Source organism: Cibotium barometz, chromosome 54, assembly GCF_041138505.1.
Source record: "Cibotium barometz isolate CiBa-2024 chromosome 54, ASM4113850v1, whole genome shotgun sequence".
NCBI classification, from domain to species: Eukaryota; Viridiplantae; Streptophyta; class Polypodiopsida; order Cyatheales; family Cibotiaceae; genus Cibotium; species Cibotium barometz.
In genome coordinates, this window is record NC_141099.1 from 40217917 (window position 1) to 40245450 (window position 27534).

Consider the following 27534-nt stretch of genomic DNA (forward strand, 5'->3'; position numbering starts at 1 on the left):
AATCCCAGCATGGGAATGATGCTATTTGGACCATTGTGGACAGATTTAGCAAGCAAGCTCATTTCTTGCCTGTCAAGAAAACCATTAAAGCTGATCATATGGTAAAGCTTTTTCTTGCTAATATTTTCAAGCATCATGGTATGCCTAAATCCATTGTTGGGGATAGAGATCCCAGGACTACAAGCCTCTTTTGAAGGGCTTTATTTGATAATATGGGTACTAAACTTGAGTTTTCATCAGCTTATCATCCCCAAACGGATGGCCAAAGTGAAGCTGCAAATTCAGCCGTGTTGGATTTGTTGAAATGTTATGTGGCAGATCAAAAGACTGCATGGGAGAAGTATCTTCCACTTGTTGAGTTTGCCTACAACAATACGATCCATGCCTCCACGGGCAAGGCTCCCTTTGAGATTATCTATGGCAAAGTGGTATTGCCACCCATCCTTCGTACAAAGGATGAGATTTTTGCAGTTGATGAATATGTTCGTGACTTGGATGTATCCTTTGCTCAGGTGCGGACAGCCATTGCAAGGTCACAAGATAAGCATAAAATGGCTGCTGACAAGCATAGAAGGGATATGGAAGTCAAAGAAGGTGATTGGGTTTTGCTGAAATTTGAGAAGGCTAGGCTTCGGAAGAGGCCAGGACGACAAGGATCATATCCTAAGCTTTCTCCTCGCTATTATGGACCCTTCAAGGTGATTCAAAAGATCAATGAAGTGTCCTACAGGCTTGCTTTACCTAGTCATTGGAAGATTCACAATGCTTTTCATGTGAGTCTATTTCGGAAATATGTGGGGCCAGATCCTGATGAGCCTGTCACAGAAGATCCGCCAGAGATTGAAGAGCTTGAGGAGATCCTCCAGCCAGAACAGATTGTTTTTCACAAGGAGCGAAAGCTACCAGCAGGAAAGCTTTCCAGGAGATACCTTGTGAAGTTTAAGAATTATTTGCCCCATGCATCTTGCCATCTCCATGAGAGATCTATTTTTCCTTTCAGCTACACCATTTTGCTGCGGTGCATAAGGCACAGTACATTGGTGTTTGATATCCTTTTGAAGCATATAACCATTCTCCACCTCTATTTGAGCGGAGTGTTTGGACTTTACATCCACACATATTTTCAGCCATTGCTACAAAGTGTCGAAAGCATGTAAACACATCTGCTTTCGCTTTCAAGGGGTAAGCCCAAGCAAACCTGGAGTAGTCATCAATGAATGTGACGAAGTAAAGATGCCCCCCTATGGATGGTGTCCGCATTGGACCACATACATCACTATGTATGAGCTGTAATTTACTTTCAGCTCTAATAGCTCCATCTTTGGGGAATGGTTTTCGTTGCATCTTTCCCAAAATACACCTCTCACATACATGTCTTGGTGGAGACTCAAGAGGCGGCATATTATCAACCATATGATGCTTCTGCAAAAGCATCAAACTCTGAAAATTTACATGCCCAAAACGAGCATGCCATAGCTCTGCATCATGCATAGCAGGAGTGTGGGCTATTTGCATCATAAGTACGCTTGTCAATGCTGTCCAGCTTATACAAGCCTTTGTATCGTGTTCGAGAAGTGACTATTTCATAACCCTTTGATGGGTCTTTTACCAAACACTTCCCATCTTCAAATTCAACCTTTAAACCTTGGTTGTTTATGGCTGAGATGGAGAGCAGATTTTTCTTTATCCTTGGAATATACAATACATTTTTCATACAAATATTTGCACCATTGGCTGCAATAAGTATGACATTGCCAATTCCCTTTACTGGATATGTGGTATGATCTGCACATGATACAGTGCGGCCATTTGAAGCATAAACCAAGTGCTGAAATACATCTTTGCATGAAGTGATGTGGCTCGAAGCACCACTATCAAAATACCATGATGCATTCTGTATGTCGGATGCAATGCAAGACATATCAGTGTCTGAAGCACTTGGTGTTCCACTAGTGCATGTGACCAAAAAAGTGTACTCTTCCTGGATTACATTAGCTGATTGCTGTGCTTTGTCATCAGAAGAGTCTGCTACTGCATTGCCTGCTTCTTTCCTTTTCTCTTTTGCAATCTGCTTTCTACATTCACTGATGTAGTGTCCAGGCTTATGGCAGTAGTGACATTTGCCCTTCTTTTTGGGCTTGTTTGCATCCCCTTTGTCAGACTTTTCACCACCAAAAGAGGGCTGTCCATGACCAGCCTTGCTAGACTGTTGTCCCCCATGCTTAAAGCTCTTTGCTTTACCCTTATCCTTGGCTGTAAATGCCTTGTCTCCACCACGGTTGCTCGATAAGTTTGCTCTTGTTTGCTCTTCCTGCAAGAGTAAACCCACTAGCTCTTCAAAAGTGACGGGATCACCACCTCCTCTCATTGAGAGGTTGAGAGAGAGGTGAAAGCCCAAGTAGGAAGGTGGTATTGAGCACCTCCCCTTTGAGGCGTGGCTGGTTGTATGGTAAGTGGGCGTGTGTCATCACCACACACGATGCCCCAAAGCCCTTTGGCTACCAGCAAATTACGGATCATGAAACTCCAGAGGGAGTAGTTAGATCCATCCAACTTGTCCTCCTGGGTGAGCACACCAAATACATCTGTAGCATTCTGTGCCATGTCAACAAAATATACCTGCAAGCAAACCAAGCACCAATGTGCACTGCCAGGCAACCAAATGTCCTGTGCAAATGTATGCCTGCAAACCAAAGCATGTGTAAACCTGCACCAAATTGTCCAATTACACACAATGTGTATACATACACGACAAATCACAGTTGTAATGCCCAATTACATGCTCCAATCTGAAAATCCCCAATTTATATGCACTCCAATCGCTTCAATGTGCATTTAACGGGCCAACTTTCACAAAAGCCCCAAATTTTTGTTCAATTTGCTGATTTTGACCTCAATTTGGAAAACCCCCAAATTCCAAACCAAACAAATTGAATGGCACCACCTGCAATTTTTCTGGCAGAGGGCAACTTCTGGCAAATCCCCAGAATTTTGTTTGAATTTGACCTGCCCTGAAATGGCTGCAAAATTTGTATTTGTATGTGAATAAAAATGTGTACAAAGAATACGTGTAGGCGAGGGTAGCACGTTTAAAGCAGGTGTCAGGCGGGGAGCACACAACAGCGATGAAGAGTGGCGTAGGCGCATACGTTGACGTGCAAGCAGCAGCAGCCAGGCGCAGGTGTGCAGAGGGTGAAGATGGCCGTTGCAGGTCCACGTACGTGGCGGCCAGGCGGAGGCGGTGCGCAGAGCAGACGGGCTAGGCAGAGGCGGTAGGCGCATGGCGAGCACGGAGGTCGCAGGCAAGCCGCCGGGAGGCCGGAACGGGCTGGAGTCGTCAGCTAGGCACATGCGGAGCTCTGGGCGTTTGAGGCGAAAAGTGTCGATGACTCTGGGCAGCCGGAACGGAGCAGTGACGGCGGCGGCTATTGCCAGCCAGAATGGAGCACCGACCGACGACGGCGGCTCTGGGCGGCCGGGACGGAGCTGTGACGGCGGCGGCGGCGGCTCTGGGTGGCCGGAACGGAACAGCGACGGTGGCTCTGAGCGGCCAGAATGGAGCACTGATGGGCGGCGGCGGTTCTGTCTGCACTATCGCCGCCGGATGGAGAGGGAGGTGCCGCCCGTGGGCTGAGCGGCGGCGGTGGGCTCCCCACTAGTGCCACCGGCCGTTGGTGGCCGGAACTGGCGGATGGAAGCAAGTGTCGACGGAGCCGTCGACCGGAAGCAGCAGCGACGGAATTCTGCAATTTGCTGTAGCTTTTCCAGGGCCAGCTCCCAGCTCTGATACCAATTGTTGGTGTTGGACTCACACACTCACTCACACACACAAACCTGCACATTAGGGTTAGGTGCAGGATAGAGAAGCTCACACACAGAAATGAGAGAGAGAGAAAGAAAGAAAGAAAGAAAGAAAGATTTTATTAACGTCTTCCAAAAGACCGAACTCGGCCTATGAGACAAATTGGAGTACCTGTATGGGGTATCGTCTGTCATCCCAACAAAATGAAAAAGTACTGAATAAAAAAGCTGAATCTGGGTGAGAGAGAGAGAGAGAGAGAGAGAGAGAGAGAGAGAGAGAGAGCCAAAAGTGTGGTATCCACAAAATGCAAGTCAACCCTTGCATGCGTGCCACATCCATATAATATAGAAGTACAAAATATTATATGTTAGAGTGTCCTTTCACACTTGATATCCAAGGGGAAAAACCACATGGGAAAAAGTGCCCTTGGTTAAGCCCTGTTCACACAGCACTACCATAAGTGAGCATATGCCTACAGTGTGATCCATAACTTGTGTTGTCAGCACCGCGGTCAGATGATACTCTCCCCAACCCGAGTGCATCCATATCAAGAGCATCTAGTAGTATAGGATCTGCAAAGTCAAAAATCTCACACTGCCTGCTCTGGGTTCGGGAATTGAAGTCCCCCACAAGGAAGACTTCACCCTGCTGTGAGAAATGAATGATGTCCTCATATAAGATCGAATAGGGTGACTGCTCCGTCAAGGAACTCTCCTCCACTGCCTCCTCATATCTGCTGTCTAACTCCTTCCCCATCTCACCAGCATCATCTGTGTCCTCAGCCTGTCTCTGAGTCCTCTGTCTGGCAGGTGCGTATGTGGACCCCTTGGGTGGAAAATAGCATAATGCGAAGAAAGCCGCCCTCGTATCTGAGAGCTGTATCCGTATCCTCATGTATCTAGCCTCCTCATCCACCTGCTCTTCCTTCACCAAGTGCTGTAAGCCACTCCTCACAAGTACTGCTACTCCTCCAGACCCCCTGGTGGAAGTACCCTGTTGTCTAGTCCTCCCATATGCAGACTCCCATTGATAGCCTTGTACTTGTGGTAGTCCCCTCTCCGGGCTTTGATGCGTCTCTGTGATCATGATGATGTCTCGGCCCTCCATCACCTCCTCCAATCTCCCCGGTGTGTCCACAAGGAACCGTCACAGTTCCATATGGCAGTATGTATCCTCGAAGTGATGTCCTCCGTCGATGTCTTATAGGCCGCGAGAGAGAGATGATTGTATATTCGGTATATTCATAGAGTGAAAAAGGTACTTGGTTTGTTGCCTTTGGCCTTCCCAAAAGGATAACAAAAAGCCTAATCTATGACCCTACTCCACCGATGTCTTATAGGCCGCGAGAGAGAGATGATTGTATATTCGGTATATTCATAGAGTGAAAAAGGCACATGGTTTGTTGCCTTTGGCCTTCCCAAAAGGATAACAAAAAGCCTAATCTATGACCCTACTCCATAGGGGAGTGAGATGAATTGTCTGAAACTTGGCCTTGCCTTTTTATAGGCCTTGGAACACGTAATGCTGCAGTCGGCCAGGTCCTTTGGACAAAGAAATGCTAAAAGCTGCCGACCACTAGTATACGACTCCTCACACCTGGCCGACTTGATAATTGTCCTCTTGGATCTATTCCGGTTCTTCCCAAGACCCTAATCATGTCCACAATCTGTGTTTATCTGCTGTCCATTAGGGATTAGCCTTGGATTAGGCATGTCCATGTGCATGCACATGACAAGGTAGGACCTAAAGCTCATAGTGGCCATACGCCTCTAAAACTACACTAGCTAGGTGTGAATGTCCTTGGGCACCATCTCGTGAACAATACGCACGTCACTGGTAATATGTAAAAGCCACATTGCACATAACAACTGAATGATGCATCATTGCACAAGTCTCAAGATAATCTTTAAAAGAGACGAGGACTGCAGAGTACACCATCATTGGGGCCGTGAATGGGCTGCGACCCTCCCCTTAGTATTGAAGTATATTATTGGAGTATTTAAATTTGTACAAAGTTCCAAGGGCTTGCTAGCCAGATAATCCAATGCAATGCGAGTATGAAGACAAGTTACTCAATCACAAGTGTATTGGAGTAGTTTGTTGATGCCGGACTCGTCGAATGAGTCTAAATAGCTTGGGCCCTAGCCTTATACACCTGGAGGGAATTTAATGCGAAACTATCGTTCTGAGACCACACACAAACACGAGCTCTCGTACTAGAGCCTGGCTCACACCCTCGCAAACAACTGTGGTTCAAGCCTCCTTGGTATGTAGGAGTACACAAACAGGTACTGATATGCGGTGTCAATAGTAGGTACTTAAACAAGTACACTTGGTGCCGGTTCATAGCACGTACATCTAGTATTGTAAATGTAGGATGGTATTCAGTACGTACTTGCAGGTACAGTTAGAGTTTCAGCATGTACTTGCGAGTACATGTAGGTTTTTAGCTTATATTTGTAGGTACAGTTTACCGATGATAAATATGCTAATATCATGATTCATCTTATAACTATTGGCCAGTACCTTCACATTTTATGTTTATGATCATTTCGGTCCAACGTTTCATTGTTCACCTACCTACTGTTGAAACGTTTTGTTCCAAAATAAATCGTTTTAGCATCGTTTCGTTTCGATAGTGAAACGTTTCGTGGTGACCTTGTTTCGGTCCAACGTTTCATTGTCCACCTACCTGGTGTTGAAACTTTTTGTTCCAAAATAAATCGTTTCAGCATCGTTTCGTTTTGATAGTGAAACGTTTCGCGGTGACCTTGGGAGAGATGATGATCTGAGATGCTGGACTGAATGGCCTATTTATATGAGTGAATGTTGCTGGTCGGGTACTGTACATTAGTCGGCCAGTAGTCAACCTCCTCACGACTTCATTAAATGTTATATATCTGCTGTCGGTTGCTATGAACTGCTATCGGCTGCCATAAACTGTTGTCGGCTGCCAGAAATGCCCACGACCTGATGCTATTAAATGCTTTGATGACTCATGTGCTGAGGATGGGGCTGAAACAGTCCCATACATGCTATGATAAATGCTTGAATACCTGAATAAATGGATAAATGCCTGCTAAATGCTTATGGATGCTCTGATATGCCATGTCACTTGTACACCTTCTGGGTGTTCATGTGACATTCCGGGTCCTTGATTTTGCTGACACTTTCACTCCAATTGGCCGCTCTATGAGGAGAAGGCTATCTCATACAGGGGGAGGGGGGATATAAACCACACGTGGTTTGTAATGCCAAGTGGGATCACCACCTCTATCGGTGAGAAAAGGGCTAGGTTGCCAGAGCCTCAAGAAAGCTTGTGTCGCTTTCACATGCGGTCAGAGCCACCCTGCAACTTTTCCCACTGACCGTGGAGAGTATGGATGATATCGAGCCAAATGCTCTTGATGGACTCCGCAGGCGGAGTGTGGATACCCTCAATGGCTTCGCTGCATCTAGCTCGCCAATGTGCTAGGCTGCAATGCTATTGCAAATCTCCCATCTCTGATATGAGCCCGGTGTCCAGTGGTCAGTAGATGGGGTTGTGATTGGAATTGCCGAAATGGAGAGGTGAGATGTACGTGCTATCACCATTTGGCCACCCAATTGGTCCACCCGTGCTCTCTCATCATGTATGTACATTGGATTGGTGTCCATGGCGGTTGTATATGCCGGGGATTGATGCCACTCATGTGATACTGTGGACTTGGCTTTCCGTTGGGACTTGTGTCTGTGTACATGCCCGGAAATGCCTGGTGGATTGGTGTTCCATTGGGTTTGGTATCCTGTGTACTTGCCTGGAGCACGTCTATTTTGGTAAAGTCTCACGAATGGGGATTGTCCATACCAATGCTGCATTGCATAGCATCTTTATGTGCTTGCTTGCAATTGAAATTGCATGCTGTTTTCATGCTTGCTTGACCAATGTGTAGTTCCGGGTAAGGGGACGCCCGCCCGCGAACCGTGCGTGTGAAACTGTCTGCTGACATGCTTATGTGGCATGTGACAGGTGGTAAGTATTGGTCATAAACCTAGCCTTGGGAGTTAGCACTAATTTATAAGTGAGTGTGTACACACTTCATTAAGTTTTGGGCGACCAAAACTCACTTATAAATTATGACCAGCTCGGTGTTCACACACACTGATATCCCGAGGTGGACAAAACCCAATGTCCACCGCCCAGACCTTATCCCCTTTGTACAAAGGGAGTAACCAACCATGTGTCCACTCTAGCTTGCTCCACAAAGCACCTGCCTGCCACCTACACTGGACAACTCACCACCTCACTCTTCTTTCTCTCTTTAGAGATGGGCGCCTCCTTCATGAGGGCTGTTGGGCTGCATTTTCTGCACTTTCTCCTTCCCAACTCCATATCCAAGCTTGCTAAGGTGTTTTTCAAGCTTCCAAGAGTGTTTCCGGATACTAATCACTCTCCTACTCACTCCCAATGACTGAAATTCAGCAAAACAGCTCTCTTTATTGCTGTAATTTCTGGTCTTTTTGTTGAAAACCCTAATTTCAGCCCTCCTTTCTCAAGTTGAACCATAGGGGAAGCTTTCCCAAGGTTCCCTTCATCCTCTTGAAGACTTTTGTCGCGAAGAAATGCGACAAATCGAAGATCTCTTCACTCCAAGGACTTCCATCGCGTAGACTTCCGCTGTCATCGACTCTACTTGCAATTGGTAAGCGTTAATGCTTAAATATGGATGCAAGTAGCAAGACAGGATCACATACCGTGTGTAGTGTTCTCTTGTCCTACGTGCTTTCTTGCAGATTGTTGCTACCATGTGTTGGTGGAACAATAGAGAGCAGATGGTAGGGAACATGGACACTTGAGAGGGTAGTTTTGGATTGCAACTCTACATCCACAACCACTTGTTTGCAATACTGTATTCATATGCATTGGTATGGAAATCTGGTCAGAAATGCCCATGACACTATGTACTTGATTCTTCCAAGATCAATATACTTTATTTGAGGGAGGGGTCGGCCGTTCCGGCTCATTGACAAGGGCTAGCCTTGCTTCACCCCGATAGTGCTGTGTATGATCTCTGAGTCACCTCCTGGAGCCCGTACTCTGCCTGTGACTGACTCATAGAGTGTAATGATCCCCCACAGCATCTCTGCTGGCACTCCCATATCCTGTAGTCTCCTGATCAGTCTGGCCCGTGGGACAGTATCAAAAGCTTTGTGGAAATCCACATAGCTGCAGTATATCCGATGCTCGTGAGCTCTTCCCTCCTCAATGATCTCCTGTAGTGTAAAGATATGATCTAGTGTGGAGTGTCCTCTCCTCTTGTCAATTTAGCAATTTACTTCTTGTATTTGAGCAAGTGTCCATCAAATCTTAGTGTATTTAAGTGTATTGATTAGCATTGTGCTCAACCAAGCTACATTGGTATCAGAGCATATGGTTCTCTTTCACTTCTATCGTGAGAGACGATCACCGTGAACACTAGCTATCTCTACACTTAGAAGGACAGCCATACAATGAATGTTGGAGATGCTAATACAAGAGGTAGGGACAATGAAATGCATGCCTCCAATGCTTTACAGGATGAGCAAACTCATGTGGTGCAGAATAGGGAACATGAATATGTGGGACAGCCGTCTTGTGGCAAAGAGAAGATACAGGAAGAAGAGTCCATAGTCTTGAGGGTTGAACTTACTCGTATGCAGGCTCTTCTCCATGCACAACAAGAAGAACTGAATCTCTATCGCCGCGAGGATCCATTGGTACATGACCGTTTGAAGGCCAAGAAAGCTGAATATTATATGGATCATGCAATGGCAATGACTGCTCAAGAGTTGCACATGCAACCAAGGGATGTAGCACGTGCATACTTGGCTCGTACTGAGGATGCCTATGCAGAAAAGGCAACCATCCCACATGTCTTGGAATCTCCACAGGTGCCCGAACAAGAACTTATGTCTAAGAGGATGAATCTCCATGCTATGGGAGAGGAACAATCAGTGACTTCACGCCATGCAGAATACCTTATGTAGCCCGTGAAGGATACAATGTTTATGGCAGTGGTCAAAATGTATGTCAAATGCTATTGTCGGCTGAAAACGTGCATGCACAACACATGCAACATGGGCTGCAATTTTTTGTTGGTGCAGGTATTCTGCGTATCTCTCATGCCACTCATGCCTTCGAGTGTGCTCGTGAGGGAGAAGCTATGGCTGAAAATGTATCAATGCATGTTGAGGGGCCAGCCATGCCTCATGCTTACAGGGCACATGTATCTATGCCTTATGCATCACCTTTTGGTCCTGAAATGATGCCAGTCACAAGGTCTGTTCCCAATGGACAAACATGGGGGAAAACATGCTGAGATGTAGGCACATGCATCAAAGTCTCGTGACTTCAAAGCCGGAGACAAATCTGTGAAGTTTGACACATATCATGGGGAATATGATGCATCAAAGGCACTTGCTTTTATTGCCCAGTTTGATATTGCTTTCAGTGATGAGGATTTCACTCAGAAATCCATGATCCGGCATGTAAGCATGTTCATGAAAGGCACTGCTGCCCATTGGTGGCTCACCGAGAAGGTCTCAACGAATCTAGTTAGATCATGGGAAGAGTTTAAGGAGAGGTTCTATGCTCAATTCTTGCCTCCCAATGCATTGAATGAGATAACAATGAAGTGGGATTGGGTGAAGCAAAATGAGGGGGAATCGGTAAATGCATATATACAAAAGTTTTGGAAAGTGTTTTTGGAGGTGTCTTCATTTATCCATGTCACCGAGACGGAAAGGAACAGAAGTTTTTAATCGGGATTGCAACCCGTGTACAAAGCGGGACTACAAATGTATCTTGGTCACACCTTACACCAAATAATTGCAGCCGCCACCGCCACCGAGCAATTGGAACTGAAATTGAGTTGATTCAATAAGGCTAAACTCTCGTTTCGGGGCAAAGAGAGGGCTATCCAAAACCTGCAAAATGATGGACAGCCACCTAAAAAGGACCAAAACCAAGATAAAAATGGTTCAAAGGCTGAAAATAACACTACCAAGAAGCGTCTCTTTAAACTGAGAGACTATGGTCTCACTCCGGAACAGAAAAAGCAATATATGAGCGAGGGGAAATGCTTTACTTATGGTAGCATCGAGCATATTGCAAAGGCATGCCCAAACAAGAAGAAGCGTGATAATGCAAATGCATCAAAGCCTAATGTCCATATGGTTCCGGATGTGCAGGGCAACACTTTACATGATAGCAAAGACAGGGTTGTATGTAAAGCTTGGGGACACAGATAGCAGCTGCTTTGGGTATTGACGTGGAGGACATGGGTCCTCAAATTGAAGCAGGGGTTGCCTTTGTTGGTAGAAAAAGTGCAGGTCATGCCTATTATTGGCAAGTTATGCATACACATTCAAGGCTATGTGGATCATGAGGATTTTCTTGTGGCGCCGTTGAATGGCTGTGATGTATTGCTTGGAAAGCCTTGGCATACACGTATTGATCCGTGCAAGGCTTACAAGACCAATAGGATCACCTTTATGCATAAAGGCCGAGAGCATGTAATTGATGCTGGTGAAGAGGGTGATACTATTCCCCTTGTATCTCATGTACAAATTAAGAAAGTGATGAAAAAGAGTGCTTTTGCGTACTTGATTTTTGTACGAGATCATGTTAAGGAAAATAATGTACATGTAAGCAATCTTAGTAATAATGATAGGCTGAAATATTTGCAAGAGCAAAATGATTGTTACCAAATGAGTTGCCACTCGTATGACCGGAAGATCATCACATTGATCTCATGCCGGGTAGCTCACCACCTAATAGGCCAGCCTATCGTGTAAGGCATCCCAAAAAGCGGAGATCATGAAGTAGGTGAATGAGATTCTTGAGAAGGGTTTGGTTCAGCCAAGCTCTTCTCCATATTGTTCACCCGTCCTCTTGGTTCAAAAGAAGGATGGATCCTTTCGTATGTGTGTGGATTATAGAGCTTTGAATAAGCTTATTATCAAGAATCGGTTTCCGATTCCACGCATAGACGACATCCTTGACAAGTTGGATGGATCGGCATGCTTTAGCCGAATTGATCTCAAGAGTGGATATCAAGTGCGTGTAGTGCTTGAGGATGTACACAAAACTGCCTTCAGGACAGCATTTGGGCTTTATGAGTATCTTGTTATGCCTTTTGGTCTTACAAATGCCTCGGCTACATTCAATAGAATGATGGATCGCATATTCCGTGGGTATAGGAAATTTACAGATGTCTTCTTTGATGACATCCTAGTCTTCTCGAAGACCGAAGAAGAGCATAGAGCTCATTTGGCCATTGTTTTTGAAGAACTCCGTAAGCATAAACGCACTCGGCTCCAAGTTTAGCAAGAGGGAATGCCATGTGCACACCTTAATCCGGTGCCATGCAGACATGATTATTCCTTACAGCCGCCTTAAGGTGAAAGTTAGAGGTCGTATATGGGCAGTTCGGAGCCAATTTGGTGGTCCTATAGGTGCCCGGAGATGCCCAGGACATGCACCAATGGTTGGGACATATTATGGGTACAATATGAACACATTTTATGACATTTTTGATGACTTTTTATGGCCTGAAAAGTGAAAACCGACCTGATTACGACCTGCCATCACTTTCCTATATAAAGGCAAGTCATGGGTCTTTCACGATCATTCAAAGACAGAGATTACGGAGCCAAGACCAAGGACATGCAGTCTAACAGTTTGGATTAGCCAAGTACATCTCCAAATCAGCGTTTTCCATTCACGCACAGTGGAGGACAGTAAGCATAAGTTCATTCATAGCATAGTCTAGATCTACATTGGATTTATGACAATCATTGTAATTACTCATTTATTCAGTAACATATAGTAGGAGTAGGTTAGGTAAAGAGTCTCTCTCTTCTCCTTCTCTCTACTTCTCTATGTCATGAGCATGTGATAAGCATTAATCTTTATTGCTTTGCGTTAATCATCATTAAGCACGCTTCCACATAGTAGTCATGTTACATGAGAAACCTAAAGGGCTAGCCCCCCACCATCCTCCTCATAAGCCCTGACAACCTCAACCTCAGTGGCCCCAAGCGGCGGTGCCCCACATAATGATCTGGGTCGAGGCCCTATCCATCGTGAAGATGCAGAGAATCCGTTGCCAAACCTGCTGAGTCTTTTGGCAATCCCAAAGACAATGTCGCTGAGACTCCTGAGGGTGGCCGCACCTCGTGCTAGCTGCTGGTCGACCTCCAATGGCCAACCACGTGCCAACTGCCAAACTTTTGTGTGCCATCAGCCAAAGAAAGAGGGTGATCTTTCGAGGCCAAAAACTGTACTAGAGCCTCTTCCAAAACTCTGAGAGGAAACACTGGGAGAGGCCCTGTGACTACCAATGTACTGCTACTACCGGGGTGCCATCAATCTCTGGCATCTGAATCCTGCGGCCTATCCATCATGAAGATGTGGAGAATCCATTGCCAAACTTGCTGAGCCTTCGGGCAATCCCAAAGATAAACTAATGACACCATTGTGGGCTGGCCACCAAAAGTATCCACCTGAAGTTGCTTGTTGTTCTGCCATGAAATAGAGGATGAAGAAATCTCAGCAACGGTGTAGGGAATCAAAGAGTATTGAAAGCTAAAGATGTTCACTTAGAGTGGGTAGAGCACTTGCGCTTCAGCTTTTAGTATAGGCACAACTCATAGAGGTCGACTTTCAGCCCACGCTTCAAGCATGTAGGCTTTTGTGAGCTTGTACCAAGAATGATCCTTGGGTGCACATGTGCACATAAGTGTGTGCACCTGCAATTAATATAGGTCAAAAGGAAAAATGATAAAAGTTATTTGGGAAAAAGAGAATAAAGATTATTAAGTCAAGAGTCAGTATTTAATTAAAAATATTAGGGTGAAAATTGCAAGCCTCCCCTTGGAAAAATTAAATGGTATGCACCATTATGTGTGTATGCACACTAATTTAATTAAATTGGGCTAAGGGTAATTCTCCTAAGGTTCAGAAAACCATGGTTTGGCCAAATCAAGGTGGGTGGTTAATCTACCCATGGACTTACGAAAATTGTCAATGAGAGCTCTTCATTCATGATAGACTTCCCAGTTGTCTTCTTTCCGAGCTGCTCTAACTTTGGCTAATTTTACTTGAGTTGTATTGGGGTTAGTTCCTTTGCAGTTCATAACTTTGTGCCTTCAAGTTTGTTTGACTGTTTTAGGACCTTAATCTTACCGAAATTGGTATGATAAATTAGAACTGCACGATTCTTGTTTTTGGGATCTTGACCTCATCAAAAAGTTATAATGCATCTAACATGTTTTTATTAAATCTTGTTTTTAGTGGAGGGAACTGAATATCGAGGACAAATATTGGCAAGTGTTGCATCTTTGCACCACCCCAAAAGCTGTGTAAGTTCCTATACTCAAAAGATTGTGATTTTTTGCTTTAATTCTTGAATTTGTTTGTTCCTAGTAAATTTTGCTTTTCCAAGCAAAATTGAAATTGTCATCTGGTGGTACTCCGTGGGACTGAACCTCCTCTCATAGTGGGGGTGGGGCTGGCCATGTGTATTCATCTTGCTACACATGCTGCAATGAGCTCAATGATTGTGTTTCGGGGACTCCCTATATGCACAGATTGTTCCTCTTCAAAGCCGTAGGTGTACCATGCTAGAACAATGGTGTCCTAGCATTTGTCAATCGCATCAGTTTTAACCACAATGGCTTACTTAGTTCACATGATTTGCTACGCAGTAGGCATACTTCATGCTTGACTTTCTCAAAATGGTATTCTTGGTACATAATACAAAAATATACTTATTTAGCTCTTTGATTCATCCATTAGATGCTGAGATTCAAGTTCTTTTTTAATACTATGAGATGATGAATTGTTGTGTGGTTTGGTTTGTGATGTTACAGCTTGACTGATAAGGCATTCCCGGGGTTGAAGGGAGGATTAAATTACATCGTGAACAAGCGGACTTGTTTGACTGTCCAGTCAGGGACGACAAATGGTGCTGCCACCAGCAACTCTTATGAAAATAGTGATGTTAGTGATCCCGTGAGTTCTGGTACTTTCCAAGTCTCTTTGTCAGGGGAGGAGTCATCTGATGTCAGTGCTGTGGAAGCTACTCTTGAAATTTTGACAGCAACAATAACACAACAGACAGAGCAATTTTTCACGAGTGAAACTGATGGAGATCCTGATCGGCCTTCAGAAGGATTTTCTTCAGTAGCAGAGGCAGTTGATGCTATCCGTGATGGAAAGGCAAGTTGTCTTCTATTGCATTTTGTTTTCCTCTAAGAAGGTACAAAAAATTTGAGGCGTGCATGTTATGCTAGGGTAGGTTTTAATTTTTGACGTAATAGATCCGAGTGTTGAAATGAAGAAACCTATTTGTTACACGAGAGAGACAGCTCATAATGGCTATCCTTCTTAATGCTAGACTTCGGAATTCTCTAATTCTCAATGATGAACTTGGCGGCTGCATCCAATGGGGCACTCTCTTCTTTGTTACTTTTCAACAAAAACTTTCAATGCTTTCCATGTGTAAGGAATGTTGGCAAGCATTTCTTTGCATTTGGTATCTGTATCATTTGCCAATCAGTGCATCAATTTGAGAAAGAAATTTATGTTAAGTGTTCAAAAGACGCAAAGGGTCTGTGAGCCCAAACAAAGAGTTACAATAGTTCCATGAGATAACTCGATCATGGAAAAGAAAAACATAGACAACTAGCTGCATGTACAATGATGATGACAATATGCATCTTTGGATACATGTTGAAAAAATGTATATCTCCATATCATGGCAGTACATGAAGCAACTCGTGTGTGTGGGGTATCATCGTCATCCATCTAGGATATCCAGCTTAGAGGAGTTGACGACTGTAAAGGCTCCCCTTGTCCACTGGGAGTGGGAAACTCTCCGTGATGCTGGAGGATCTCCCTGGTACTGGAGCTGCCATGTGAAGGGCCTTGTGAACCAGGGGCCCATGGATGTCGGGTGCAGTGTAACTGTTGGGTGTGGTCCAGTGTGATTCCAGGAGGCCGAGAAAAGTAAAACAGGGCCAGCTCACTAGGCGGACCCTGTGTATACAATGGAGTAGGCATAAAAACCTCATGTGTCTGGATTTGTCATGTGTAAGCCCAGCGGGGCATGCTGTGACAGATTCTACCACGTATCCGAGAGGTAGAAATATAGAGAGAGAAGATAGAAAGAAAGAAAGAAAGAAAGATATATTAACGTCTACGAGAGGCCAAAGTCGGCCTATGAGACAAAAAATAATACAACTGTGTTCTTCCGGTCAGAGGGAGAGAAAGAGAAGGGCTTAGGGAACTTTGCATAGGACACACACACTGAGTGGAAACAGGCCCTGCCCCCTTTCATGAATTTATTCAGGAACAATCCACACGCTTAGCAAACCAGGATCAATACATCAATGAAGACAATAGCAAACAAATATGCCGATGTAGAAACCCAAGTTGGAGTCGATATTGAGGCACGAGATTTCTGATGAAGAGCACACCACGGGGATGGCCCACAAGAATCTCTTACCGGGCTAGTACCCAAATCCAAGTCCAAGTCCAAATCCAAATCCAAATCCAATGAACTCCAAGCTCGTAAACAAGACACACAGTAAATACGTGTAGTTGACGCCGGCGGTGACTGGCGCAAGCAGGCGGAGGAGGTGCTGCGCAGGTGGCGCAAACAGGCTGTGTGGCGGTGGCTGTAGCAAGCGCTGGCTGGCGCTGGTGGTAGTAGGCGGCAGCCAACAGAGGCGCAGACAGCACAGTGGTGGCCAGATGGCAACGCCCAAATGGCGGCAGCAAAGAAGCGCACAAAAATATGGTCGGCGATGGAAGTTTCGGCGGTACGGCAATGATGGGAGCTCCCATGCTTTGGAGATGGCGTTGATAGGCTCCAAACCTTGATTGATGATGGGAAGGGAGAGATTCATGCTGGTTTTATACCTGAGGGAGTCTTACTTTTTGCTACCTTTTTCACTTTGCTTTCCTCTTTTTACTTTTAATAATAAAATATTACGTAACTTTATCAAAGTTCTTGTGCTTTGCTTTCTGGCTTTAGGGCCCTCTTTGGCCCTAGAGCTGCTTTTTGGTCCGGTTCAATCTCCTCTTGCCAGTGGTGCTCTTGGCTTGTGGTCAACTCAGTTTAACTTTTTGCTTTTCTTTGCTTTTTGACCAAAACTGGCGCTTTCCAATTTGCAAACTTTATGGTCCCTGTTCCCATGTCTTCTTCTACCTGTCAAGTGTCCGGGCAAGGGTTCCATCATGTGAATAGTGCTAGGAGAACCAAATAGTTACATTCCCTTCCTCTTATATCGCAGTTGTCCTCAACTGCGGAATAGAAATGTTCCAAGCATATTCATATGTTCCAAGTACTAGTCCTATTTGGTGAGCTTGTGCATCTAGTCATCCCCATATTTGTGGTGTCATCTGCTCATTTGGCAACACCTCTATGTCTTTTCTTTAACCAATGGCTTTGTCCTTCATGATACTTCTTCATGGCTTGTCACATGTATTAGATAAAATAAATGCATACTTACCTCCTACAAAAACTAGACATAATCTAGTCAACAAACAGGTATGCATCATTCGCGTCTAGTGGATATTCTAGGTACTGGCCAGGTAGTTTGGAGCCCAGTGGACTATCACGTACCATACATCCAAGCATTGTCCACACATCAAAAACAGCACACAAAGTCAAAGAAGTTTAAACATACATCAGTATGCAATGCACAAGTAATGATCCTCCTGTTCATGCATTGTCCTATCTAGTCTCATCTGTCTTGCCTAGTCTCATCGGAAATCGGTTTTGAGCTATCTGGCTCCACAAGGAAACCACTCAGTCAATCATTAGGACCATCTGGTCACTATGACCGCCCAAGTGTTCATTAGTAGTCATCTGGGCCATCTGGTCAGATTGACCGCTCGATTATGAAATCCAATACGCTATCTGGTCACTATGACCGCCCGACTGTTCATCAATAGTCATCTGGGCCATCTGGTCACATTGACCACCTGACTATGCAATCCCAAAGGCCGCCAAAATACAAATCTCGTTCCTTGGATCATCTGGTATGCAACCGACCCAAACTAGAGTATATCCAATTAACCATTACATAAGCAAAATAATGATCAATTAGATTCCAAAATATATATACAATGAAGAGGGCTAGAGGTACAATCTCTCTCTTAAATTTGTCTTGTTTGCAAGACATCTATGCCTGTACTTCTAATACATCTAGACCAACGGCTTCCTCATAAGCTCGAAGTATCTCTGGATAGTCCTTGAAGTACTCCTTTGGCATCCATTTCGCATCCAAAGACAAATAATTCTTGAATTTCAAAAGGAACTTTTTGACCACTATCTTTTCTCTTTTTCTCCTAGAATGGAATACAATCTGTTCTGGTTGCAAAATCTCTTCTTGCTCTTCCACCTCTGGTGGATTCTCCAATATAGGCTCCTCTGGGGTAGTTTCGTATATGGTTTCAATAAACTGACATGGAAGGCATTATGTATTCTCCAATGATCTTGGAAGGTCCAAGCGATAATATACATCGATGATCTTCTTTGTAATCTGAAAAGGTCCATAATACTTAGGAGCAAGCTTTGGGTCCTTATGCTGGCTTTAGACTTCTTGAGTCTTGCTTTATCGAATTTCAACAAGACCCAATTCCCTTCTTCAAATGAGACCTTCGTAAAATGCTTATCTACAACTTTCTTTTGCTTGGCTTGAGATGTCTCAATAGCCCTTCGAACTTGTGCAAAAGTTGTATCCAAGTCTCTAATAAATTCATCTGCATGGAAGATCTCTTCCTTGGTTCTAATTATGGGTAACAACAATGGTTTGCCATAGATAATCTCAAAAGGAGCTTTGCTTGTTGATGAATGAATGGTAGTATTGTAAGCATACTCTGAAGGAGAAAGCACATGCGGAAGCATAAACAGTAAACATATGAGAGAGTGCAAAGGAGATTGAGAGAGTTGGATAAGATCACCTTTTATAACAGCAGTAAAGCTTTACAATGGCAATGGCCAGCAACTGAAAGTTAAACTATGTGCAAGGGAAATGGATGAAAGAGTGAATAATGGGGAACTCCTTATATAGTGCAGGAGGAAACTAGTCGACTGCCACTAGGGCTGGCTGACTACCCCTGGACAAATAAATAGGAGAAAAATCCAATAAAATACTAGATAAATGGTAAAGCCCCAGAACACTGAGATGCACAATTCTAACACCTCCTCTGCAGCTCATAGTGTGCAAGAGTCGGAAGAAGGTAAGTTGATGAAGATGCAACCATGGACCCTCCAGCATCGCGAATACTAGAATCACCTCGGAGAGAGCACCTTGGAGTGAACTTCAAAAAATAGATGATGAGTTGCTAGACACACCACACCAATAATCCCCAATAGTGGACAGAACACATCACGTCCCAAAAGCCTCGAACAATGAACTTGGAACAGATCCAATTCATAATCTCTGCTGAACCAAAGATAACCATGTCTTGCCATATGTCTAATGCTTGGAACTCCGAATCACGGTCCCCATGCACCAGTAAGTGGAGCTGTTATCAGCCCCTTCTCCCGTCCACAAGTCTCTTCTAGCTAGAAGCACATGGGGGGAAACTGCATGTGTACTAGAGAAGCACACCATCTGGGGTCTCCTGAGTTGGAAGCGCCTTGGGAGCCCTAGAAGTGGTACTAGAATCTGTATCACTATCCTGTGTCGTGTCTTTGCCTTTTCTTTGAGATGAAGCCTTGCCCTTGGTCTTGTCCTTCTTCTTGGACAAACAATCCTTGGACAGATGTCCTCTTTTCCCACAAGAGAAACAGCGACTCCGACATTTCTTCTGAACTGAGGAAAGTGCCTGGTCAGAACTGTTGATTGACACCTTCAATTTACCTTGTGAGATGAGAACGGACTCCTCCTTCAAAAGTAGGGAGCTAAGATCATCAAAATCCAACTGAGTGGATGTGACCTGGCACCACAAAGATTGAGAAATCACATCATAGTTCGGAGGAAGCTTGGTGAGGATAAGAGCAGCTAGTTGAGAAGAGGACATAGCAGCACCCATAGCTAGTAACTGGTCATGGATAATCTTAGCCTTCATGAGAAAAGCCTGCATTGAATTGCCTTCAGGAAATAACAAGCCGTAGAGCTACCCTTGCAAGGTAACTGCCCTCATCGATGAATCTCGTGCAAAGAGATCCTCCAATTTTGACTATACCTGATGACTACTGGTGAGAGTTTGCACTGGCGGTGAGACCTCCTCGGTGATGGCCCGCACAAGCACAGAATGCGCTTTCGAGTCCCGATTCTCCCAGTCTTGTAATTCCACAGCAAATTCATTCTCCTGATCTTGAGTCCACCGCCTAGAGTTTTGAGGACGCTCGGGCTTCCTTTCAATGCCCTGAACAATGTCCCACAAACCCTTGTGGATGAACCAGATCCGCATCTGAAGCTTCCAATGAGCATAGTTGGGTCCTTTCAACTTGTCATCCTTGTTCGTACAAGGGGGAGCCATATCCACAGCAGCAAAGAACAAATCTGAGCTCTCAAACACTTCTTACAAGTGCTTTCCAACGAAGTGAGGCACCATGTGTCACCTTTTGGTCCATCTCCATTTCTGGAGCCACTTCTATGGGACTGTCACTCCATAGAGCGACCAGATTTGTGCCATGTTCACATGGAGCCAGGTCAGTGTCCCATGTGAAAGGGCTAGTTTTATGGTGTTACATGGACGGGAGCCAAATGTGCCACCCGTATGCAACCAGTGCTGCGTCACATGGGCGGGAACCAGTTTCGTGCCACCCATGTGTGATTTGTTTCGTGCTGTATGGACGGGAGCCTGTTGGTGCCACTCGTGTATTGCCAGGATGGTGTCTTACCTATGGGATTGTCACTCCATAGGAAGACCAGGACATATTTATTTATATTTGTCGCGCGAGTTTTGTGCCCGACAGGAACCTCTTGTACAAGTTTCATGAAAGGGAGATTTCGTCCATTATTTGTGCACATGCATTTATGCCTGCATGCATAAATTTGTTTTTGCATGACTTATTTGCGTGTGTCTGCCTATTATGGCGTGCCAGTACACTACACTGGACGGGGACGCCCCCAGTGTACCGTGGAGTGCTGTTTGCTGACTTGGTGGTGTGGCGTGTGAACAGGTGGTAAGTATTTTTGTTTTGGCCTTTTAAAATGGTAAAATCCATAAACTAGAGTGAACCTTAATATTTATAAGGTATTGTGTTCACACTCAATTTAAATAAGGGCTGGATACTTGCTTATGTGGGGAGGGCCCAAAGTAATAAGATGAACTAAGGTTTTATAACCTTAAAAAAAAGGCTTGCATGGAGATTCCCACGTGTGGGTTGGTGGATTGACTTGCCATCTTCATCACTTGTTGTACCCGCCTGCCTCTCCACGCCTGGTTTTCACCCGTTTCTCTCCACGCTTGGCTGCATCTATCATCTCCTCACCTGTGTGCTACCCACGTGTACCTGCAGTACTTGCCTGTGTGCTGCCTTTGTATGCCTGCTGTACCACCTGCAGATTGCTATAGCCCATGTATTGTTGCTGCCTTGTGTGTACCTGCTGTACCATCTTCAGTACCTGCTGGCTGCCCACGTACACCTGACAGTACCACCTGCTGTACCTGCTGGCTGTCCACATGTACTTGTGTGTACCTGCTGTACCATCTTTAGTACCTGCTGGCTGCCCACGTATACCTAACAGTACCACCTGCTGTACTTGTTGGCTGCCCATCAGTTCCTGCTGGCTGCCCACGTGTACTTGACAGTATCTGCTATATTTGCAGGTTGCCCATAAGTACCTGCTGCTGTACTTGTCTTGTGTACCTGCTGGTTGTTTTGTTGAAGCTTCCATTTTGGAGTACAATACAAGGGAAATAGTCTTCACTACTGAGATTTGAATTAAAATCCATGCCAGGTATTTATTTCAGTATTTTATCTCAAATTCAGATAATAATTCAAGTTAAATGCTGTTATTCCAAGCTTTGTGTAGGTAAGTTCTTCTCCGGTTGCATACACTCTAGAGGATCATTGGAAAGAGGTTTCTCCCATGACTGCCCTGACCGCGCCCTCATTTATAGAGGAGCCAATGAAGGTCAAGAGGGTATGAGGAAAAACCTAGTACAAAGCTTAATTGGGAGAACCGGGAAACGTTTCCTCCGTAGTGTACACTGTTGCCTGCGTTAGTACGGGCGTGCCCGTTTGTGCATGGTCCCGGAAGACCAGTGAAAGGCAAGTGTACACTCAATGAAGGTGGGAACGAGTCTATGATTTGGGGCTACTCCGACCAACACTTTCTTCATCAGTTTGGACCAGAACTATTTGGTTGTTTGCACTCCCTAGTGGAGGAATCTGGCCTTTTCAGGCCCATGACACTTGTACAAATATAAATACTCCAAGAAATACAATAAGTATTGAGGGGGGGGGGGGGGGGGGGCGGCTCTTTCCGGCCCCAGTGTTGGTGTCATTTGTATTTTTTTAGTATTTCTAGTGTTTGTGTTGTTGATGCTGTTTCCATTGATTTTTAATAATAATAATAATTAGATTAAGTGTTCTGAATATGTGTATATTGTCTTCCGAACTGTAGGCCTCCTGTAAGGAGCGGTCCATTTGGTATCAGAGCCTGGTCGTCTCTCTTTCTCGAGAGGAGACACGGAGTTTTGAGATTGAAAGCAAGCACGAACACTTAATTCAATGGACAGCCAGGGCAACCCATTGGAAGTGCCGAATTCGAGGGGCCAATCAAGTGCTTCACGGGATTCCGATGCCTTGCATGGAAGGCATAAGCCTCTTGAGAGAGTCTATGACAATGCATACATGGGACAGCCATCACGTGGTAAAGAACCCATGCACGAGGAAGACCCCAATGCATTGAGGGCTGAGTTGGAGCACATGAGGAGGCTCTTGCAGGCAAAAGAGCAAGAGCTGAAATTCTTGCATGAGGACCCCCATGTACAAAGTGTCACAGAAGCCAAGAAAGCTGATGCAATGGTGGACATGACTTTTGAGTCTATGGCTCGAGAAGTGGGCAAGAAGCCAAGGGAGCTGGCACTCTCTTATCTTTTCCGCAAGGGTGACCTTAAAGAGGGAGAGGATGGACAACTTATGTTCAAGAATCCACCTCGTTTGCAGCATGGAGACCCAGCCTCTCAAAGGTTGAGATCATACTTGCATAAAGAAGAAGTATCGGTCACCTCTCGCCATGCATCCACTCCTCATGGCACATGAGGAAACAGATTTATGCATGTTGAAGGCCATTTGGATTCTAGGTATGTACATCATGATGGGGACAGTGGTCGGCATGCAAGCCAAAAGACCTTGCCTATTGAGTTGTCTCGTGGTGAGACAAGGCATCTTTCAGCGAGGTCACATGTAGTGGGGCCACAAGAATCAAAGACCCATGTCACTTTGGCTAGTGGAACACCTATCATTGCCCATGAAGCTGATGCAGAGAGAACTGCCCCGTTGGATAGGGGCAAAAGGAGGAGGCAAGAGCTTGAGCCTCATGCCAAAAAGCTCAAGGAGTTGAAGGCCGGGGACAAATTAGTGAAATTTGATGCCTATCATGGGGAGTTTGATGCTTCCAAGGTGCTTGCTTTTGTTGCCCAGTTTGATATTGCTTTTAGTGAAGAGGACTTCATTGGAGTCCAAGATCCGTCATGCAAGCATGTTTTTGAAGGGGACAACTGTCCATTGGCGGATCACTAAAAAGACCACCAAAGACCCCATTTGCACTTGGAAAGAGTTTAAGGACAGATTTTATGTCCAATTTTTGCCACCAAATGCAGAGCATACACTCACATTAAAGTGGGATAGACTTGATTAAAAGGATAATGAGAGTGTGTAGTAGTATGTGAGCGAATTTTGGAAAGTTTTGCTCGAGGTTATTCCTTTCATGCAACTCTCTGAGGATGAAAAGAAAAGAAAGTTCCGTTCTGGGTTGCAACCAGCCTATCGTTCAGGCATTGAATTGAAAGGGAGCAAGGAAGGTGGCAGGTGATGCACAGGTGCAAGAGCTACAGGCTTGAGGCTTGAAGTGAAGGCAATAGGCAAGGAGAAGCAGAAACGATGAGCCACACAGAGGGAGAGAGAGAGTGAACTCGTTGAAATTGGGGAATACCCACGTTTCCTCTTCTTGGGCCTTCCTTTATTAATAAGTGACCTTTTTAAAGTATTTGGCCATGTTCAATGTGAACATGGCCAAGGCTTTTAAACTTTAATAAAAGCCTTGTACAAAGTATATACAAATATACATGGGTCATTTAGGGCTTTAACCCCAACAACCTCCCACTTAAAGGCATAAATGGCGCCTTTAAGCTAAGTCACTCCCACCATCTGTATGCATAGCTGATGTTGTGCTTTGGGTAAGCACTTAGTGAGAGCATCTGCAGGATTTTGTGACGTATGAACCTTAACAACTGTGATAAGGCCATCCTCAAGCACTTCCCTAATGAAGTGATACCGCACGTCAATATGCTTTGTGCGCGCATGGAACATGGCATTCTTTGCCAGACATATGGCACTCTGGCTATCACAACCAAGCATAGGTGCCTTGTCAGGCAAACCAAACTCACTCCATAAACGTGCCAACCATATGGCTTCTTTGGAAGCCTCAGTGGCTGAAATATATTCAGCCTCTGTAGTAGACAGTGCAACTATCTTTTGTAGTCTAGAGCACCATGAGACAGCACCTCCTGCAAGAGTATATACATAACCACTTGTGGATTTGCGTGTATCCACATCACCAGCCATGTCAGAGTCACAAAATCCCTTCAATTCCAAAGGACCCTTACCATAACAAAGGCATTTGTTTTTAGTCCCTTTTAAATACCTCATAATGGACTTTACTGCATCCCAATGCAATTTGCCTGGATTAGCCATAAATCGGCTCACAACTCCCACTGCATGGGCTATGTCAGGCCTAGTAGCAACCATAGCATACATAAGTGAACCACAAGCTGATGCATAAGGAACACCTTGCATATCATTGGTTGCCTGATCAGATTTGGGGCAATCATCCTTGGAGAACTTAACATATGGCTGTAATGGCACACCAAGAGGCTTTGCATTAGCCATGTTAAACCTGTCCAGCACCTTTTCAATGTATTTTTCTTGAGACAAATACAATATGCGCTGGTCCCTTTGCCTTCTAATCCTTACTCCAAGAACATGTTCAGCTGCCCCAAGGTCTTTCATGGAAAACGCAGATTTCAGCTGCTGTTTAAGAGCATCAACAGTGCTTCTTTTCTTCCCAGCAATCAACATATCATCTACATAGAGCACAAGAATGATAGGGCTGCCATCCTCATCAAATTTTGTGTACAAACAGTGATCTGCATGGCTCCTTTTGTACCCATGTTTGAGCATGAAAGCATCAAACTTTTTGTACCATTGTCTAGAGGCTTGTTTCAGCCCATACAAGCTTCTTTTAAGCCTACATACCAAATGTTCCTTTCCAGGAATAACAAAGCCCTCGGGCTGCTTCATGTAAAGTTCCTCATCAACATCGCCATGCAAGAAAGCTGTATGCACATCCATTTGGTCTAATTCCAAATCAAGGGCAGCCGCTATGGCAAACAATACACGCAAAGTGGTCATCTTCACTACAGGAGAGAACACTTCCTAAAAGTCTATGCCCTTCGTTTGGGCATATCCCTTTGCAACCAGCCTTGCTTTATACTTGGGTTTTGCATCAACTGTCTTGATTTTATACACCCATTTGTTAGGAATGGCTTTCCTTCCCTTGGGCAATTCCACCAAGTCCCAAGTATCATTCGAATGCAAAGCTTTGATCTCTTCCTGCATAGCAAGCTCCCACTTCTTACTGTGCTCACATGTCTTTGCCTCTTTATAAGTGAGAGGCTCCCCCTCATCTGTCAGCATAATATAATGCAAAGAGGGATCATATCTACTCACATTCCGCCTAGGACGAGTAGATCGTCTCACCCAATGATCCACATTATCTGGTAATGGGTCTACATCAGGTGGCACAACAATATCATCAGCAAAGGGCTGTTGTACATCATTTTCAGCCCCATTTTCAGCATTGTTATGTGGCTGCACATGCCCTTCAGGAGCCTCATTTTGCTGTCCAACATCATCTGGCTCAAACACCACTGGTTCATCAACATTTTCAGTCATATGTGGTGCATCCTGAGGGTCAAAATCAGGCCTAATAGGTGGCTGTACATGCTGAAATTTGACCTTTTTATGGTCATCCTTAGAGGCACAATTGTTTTTAAGCAGCTTTGCCTCATTAAAAACAACATCCCGGCTGCGCACAACCTTTTTGAGTTGAGGTAACCAAATCCTGTAGCCCATTTCACCTTCTTCACCATATCCCATGAAGAGGCCTTTAATGGACTTTGCATCCAACTTACTCCTCAACTCAGGTCTTATATGCACAAACGCTTCGCAACCAAAGACGCGTAAGTGATCATATGAAGCAGGTTTGCCAGACCAAACCTCCTCAGGGATGTCACCTTTCAAAGACATGTGAGGGGATCGATTACATATATGCACTGCAGTTTTTAGAGCTTCTCCCCAAAATCCATGAGGGAGATTAGCTGTGGACAGCATGCATCTCACCCTCTCACATAGAGTCCTATTATATCTTTCAGCCACACCATTAGAAGAGGGGCTGTATGGAACAGTAAGCTCCCTCTTAATGCCCAAATTTTCACAAAATTTATTAAATTCACCACTTGTGAACTCACCCCCATTATCCATACGCAAGCATTTCAGCTTTCTACCTGTTTGGGTGGTCACAAATGCATGAAACTTCTTAAACGCAGCAAAGGCTTCATCCTTAGATCTGAGCAAATGAACCCAAATTTTTCTAGAATGATCATCAACAAAGGAAACAAAGTAGTGTGCACCCCCCATAGATTTGGTAGGCATGCTACAAACATCAGAATGTACAAGATCAAGCACATTAGATTTGCGAGAGACACCGGAGTAATAAGAACTTTTCACTTGCTTGCCATATTGACATTCATTACAAAAGTCAAGCTTTGTGCCTTTAGCATCAAGCTTATTCAAATTACAAAGCTTAGTAAGGCCTTTGTGGCTCATATGGCCAAGCCTCTTATGCCACAACTCCATATGTGAGTTAATTTCAGCCAAAGCAATAAATTTGCCCGACAAGGCCTTTCCATGCAAGCAGTAAAGTGTCCCTTTCTTTGTACCTTTCACAATCAGCCTTGAGCCTTTAGTCATTTTCCATGATCCTCTCTCAAACAAAATGCTGTAACCATGCATATCCATCTGTCCAACAGAAAGCAGACTCTTCTTGATTCCTGGCACATATCTAACATCATGTAAGACAAGCTCATTTGTGCCATCTGTGGAAAGATGCACAGTGCCAATACCCTCAATGGAACATGCATGATTGTTTCCCAGGTATACATGGCCATGGCTGCCTGCAACAAAAGTAGAAAAACACTCCTTGATAGGAGTCACATGAAATGAAGCACCGGAATCGACTATCCAAGTCTGGGATAATGCATCATTAACAGTCAATAAAGCATCAATTAGATCACACTTGGTGATCTGCATATCCTGTGTATGAACATTGAGAGAGGCATAAAGCTCATGAGCATCATCGGCTGACAAAGTGGCACATAAGATGTCTTCTACATCTGACAACTCCTCAATAACAACACTAGAGGCCACATTGGCCTTCTCCTTGTTCTTTGGGTT

General features: G+C 44.7%; 1 protein-coding gene across 1 annotated transcript in view; it reads left to right on the forward strand.

Moving 5' to 3' along the window:
* Positions 1-27534, forward strand: part of LOC147608155 (bifunctional riboflavin biosynthesis protein RIBA 1, chloroplastic-like) — a 75240-nt gene that overhangs the window by 34276 nt on the left and 13430 nt on the right. The window contains exons 3-4 of the mRNA XM_086789596.1: positions 14118-14185; positions 14696-15044. Of these exons, the coding sequence (XP_086645722.1) occupies positions 14118-14185; positions 14696-15044 (417 nt within the window). The remainder of the gene's footprint in view (positions 1-14117; positions 14186-14695; positions 15045-27534) is intronic.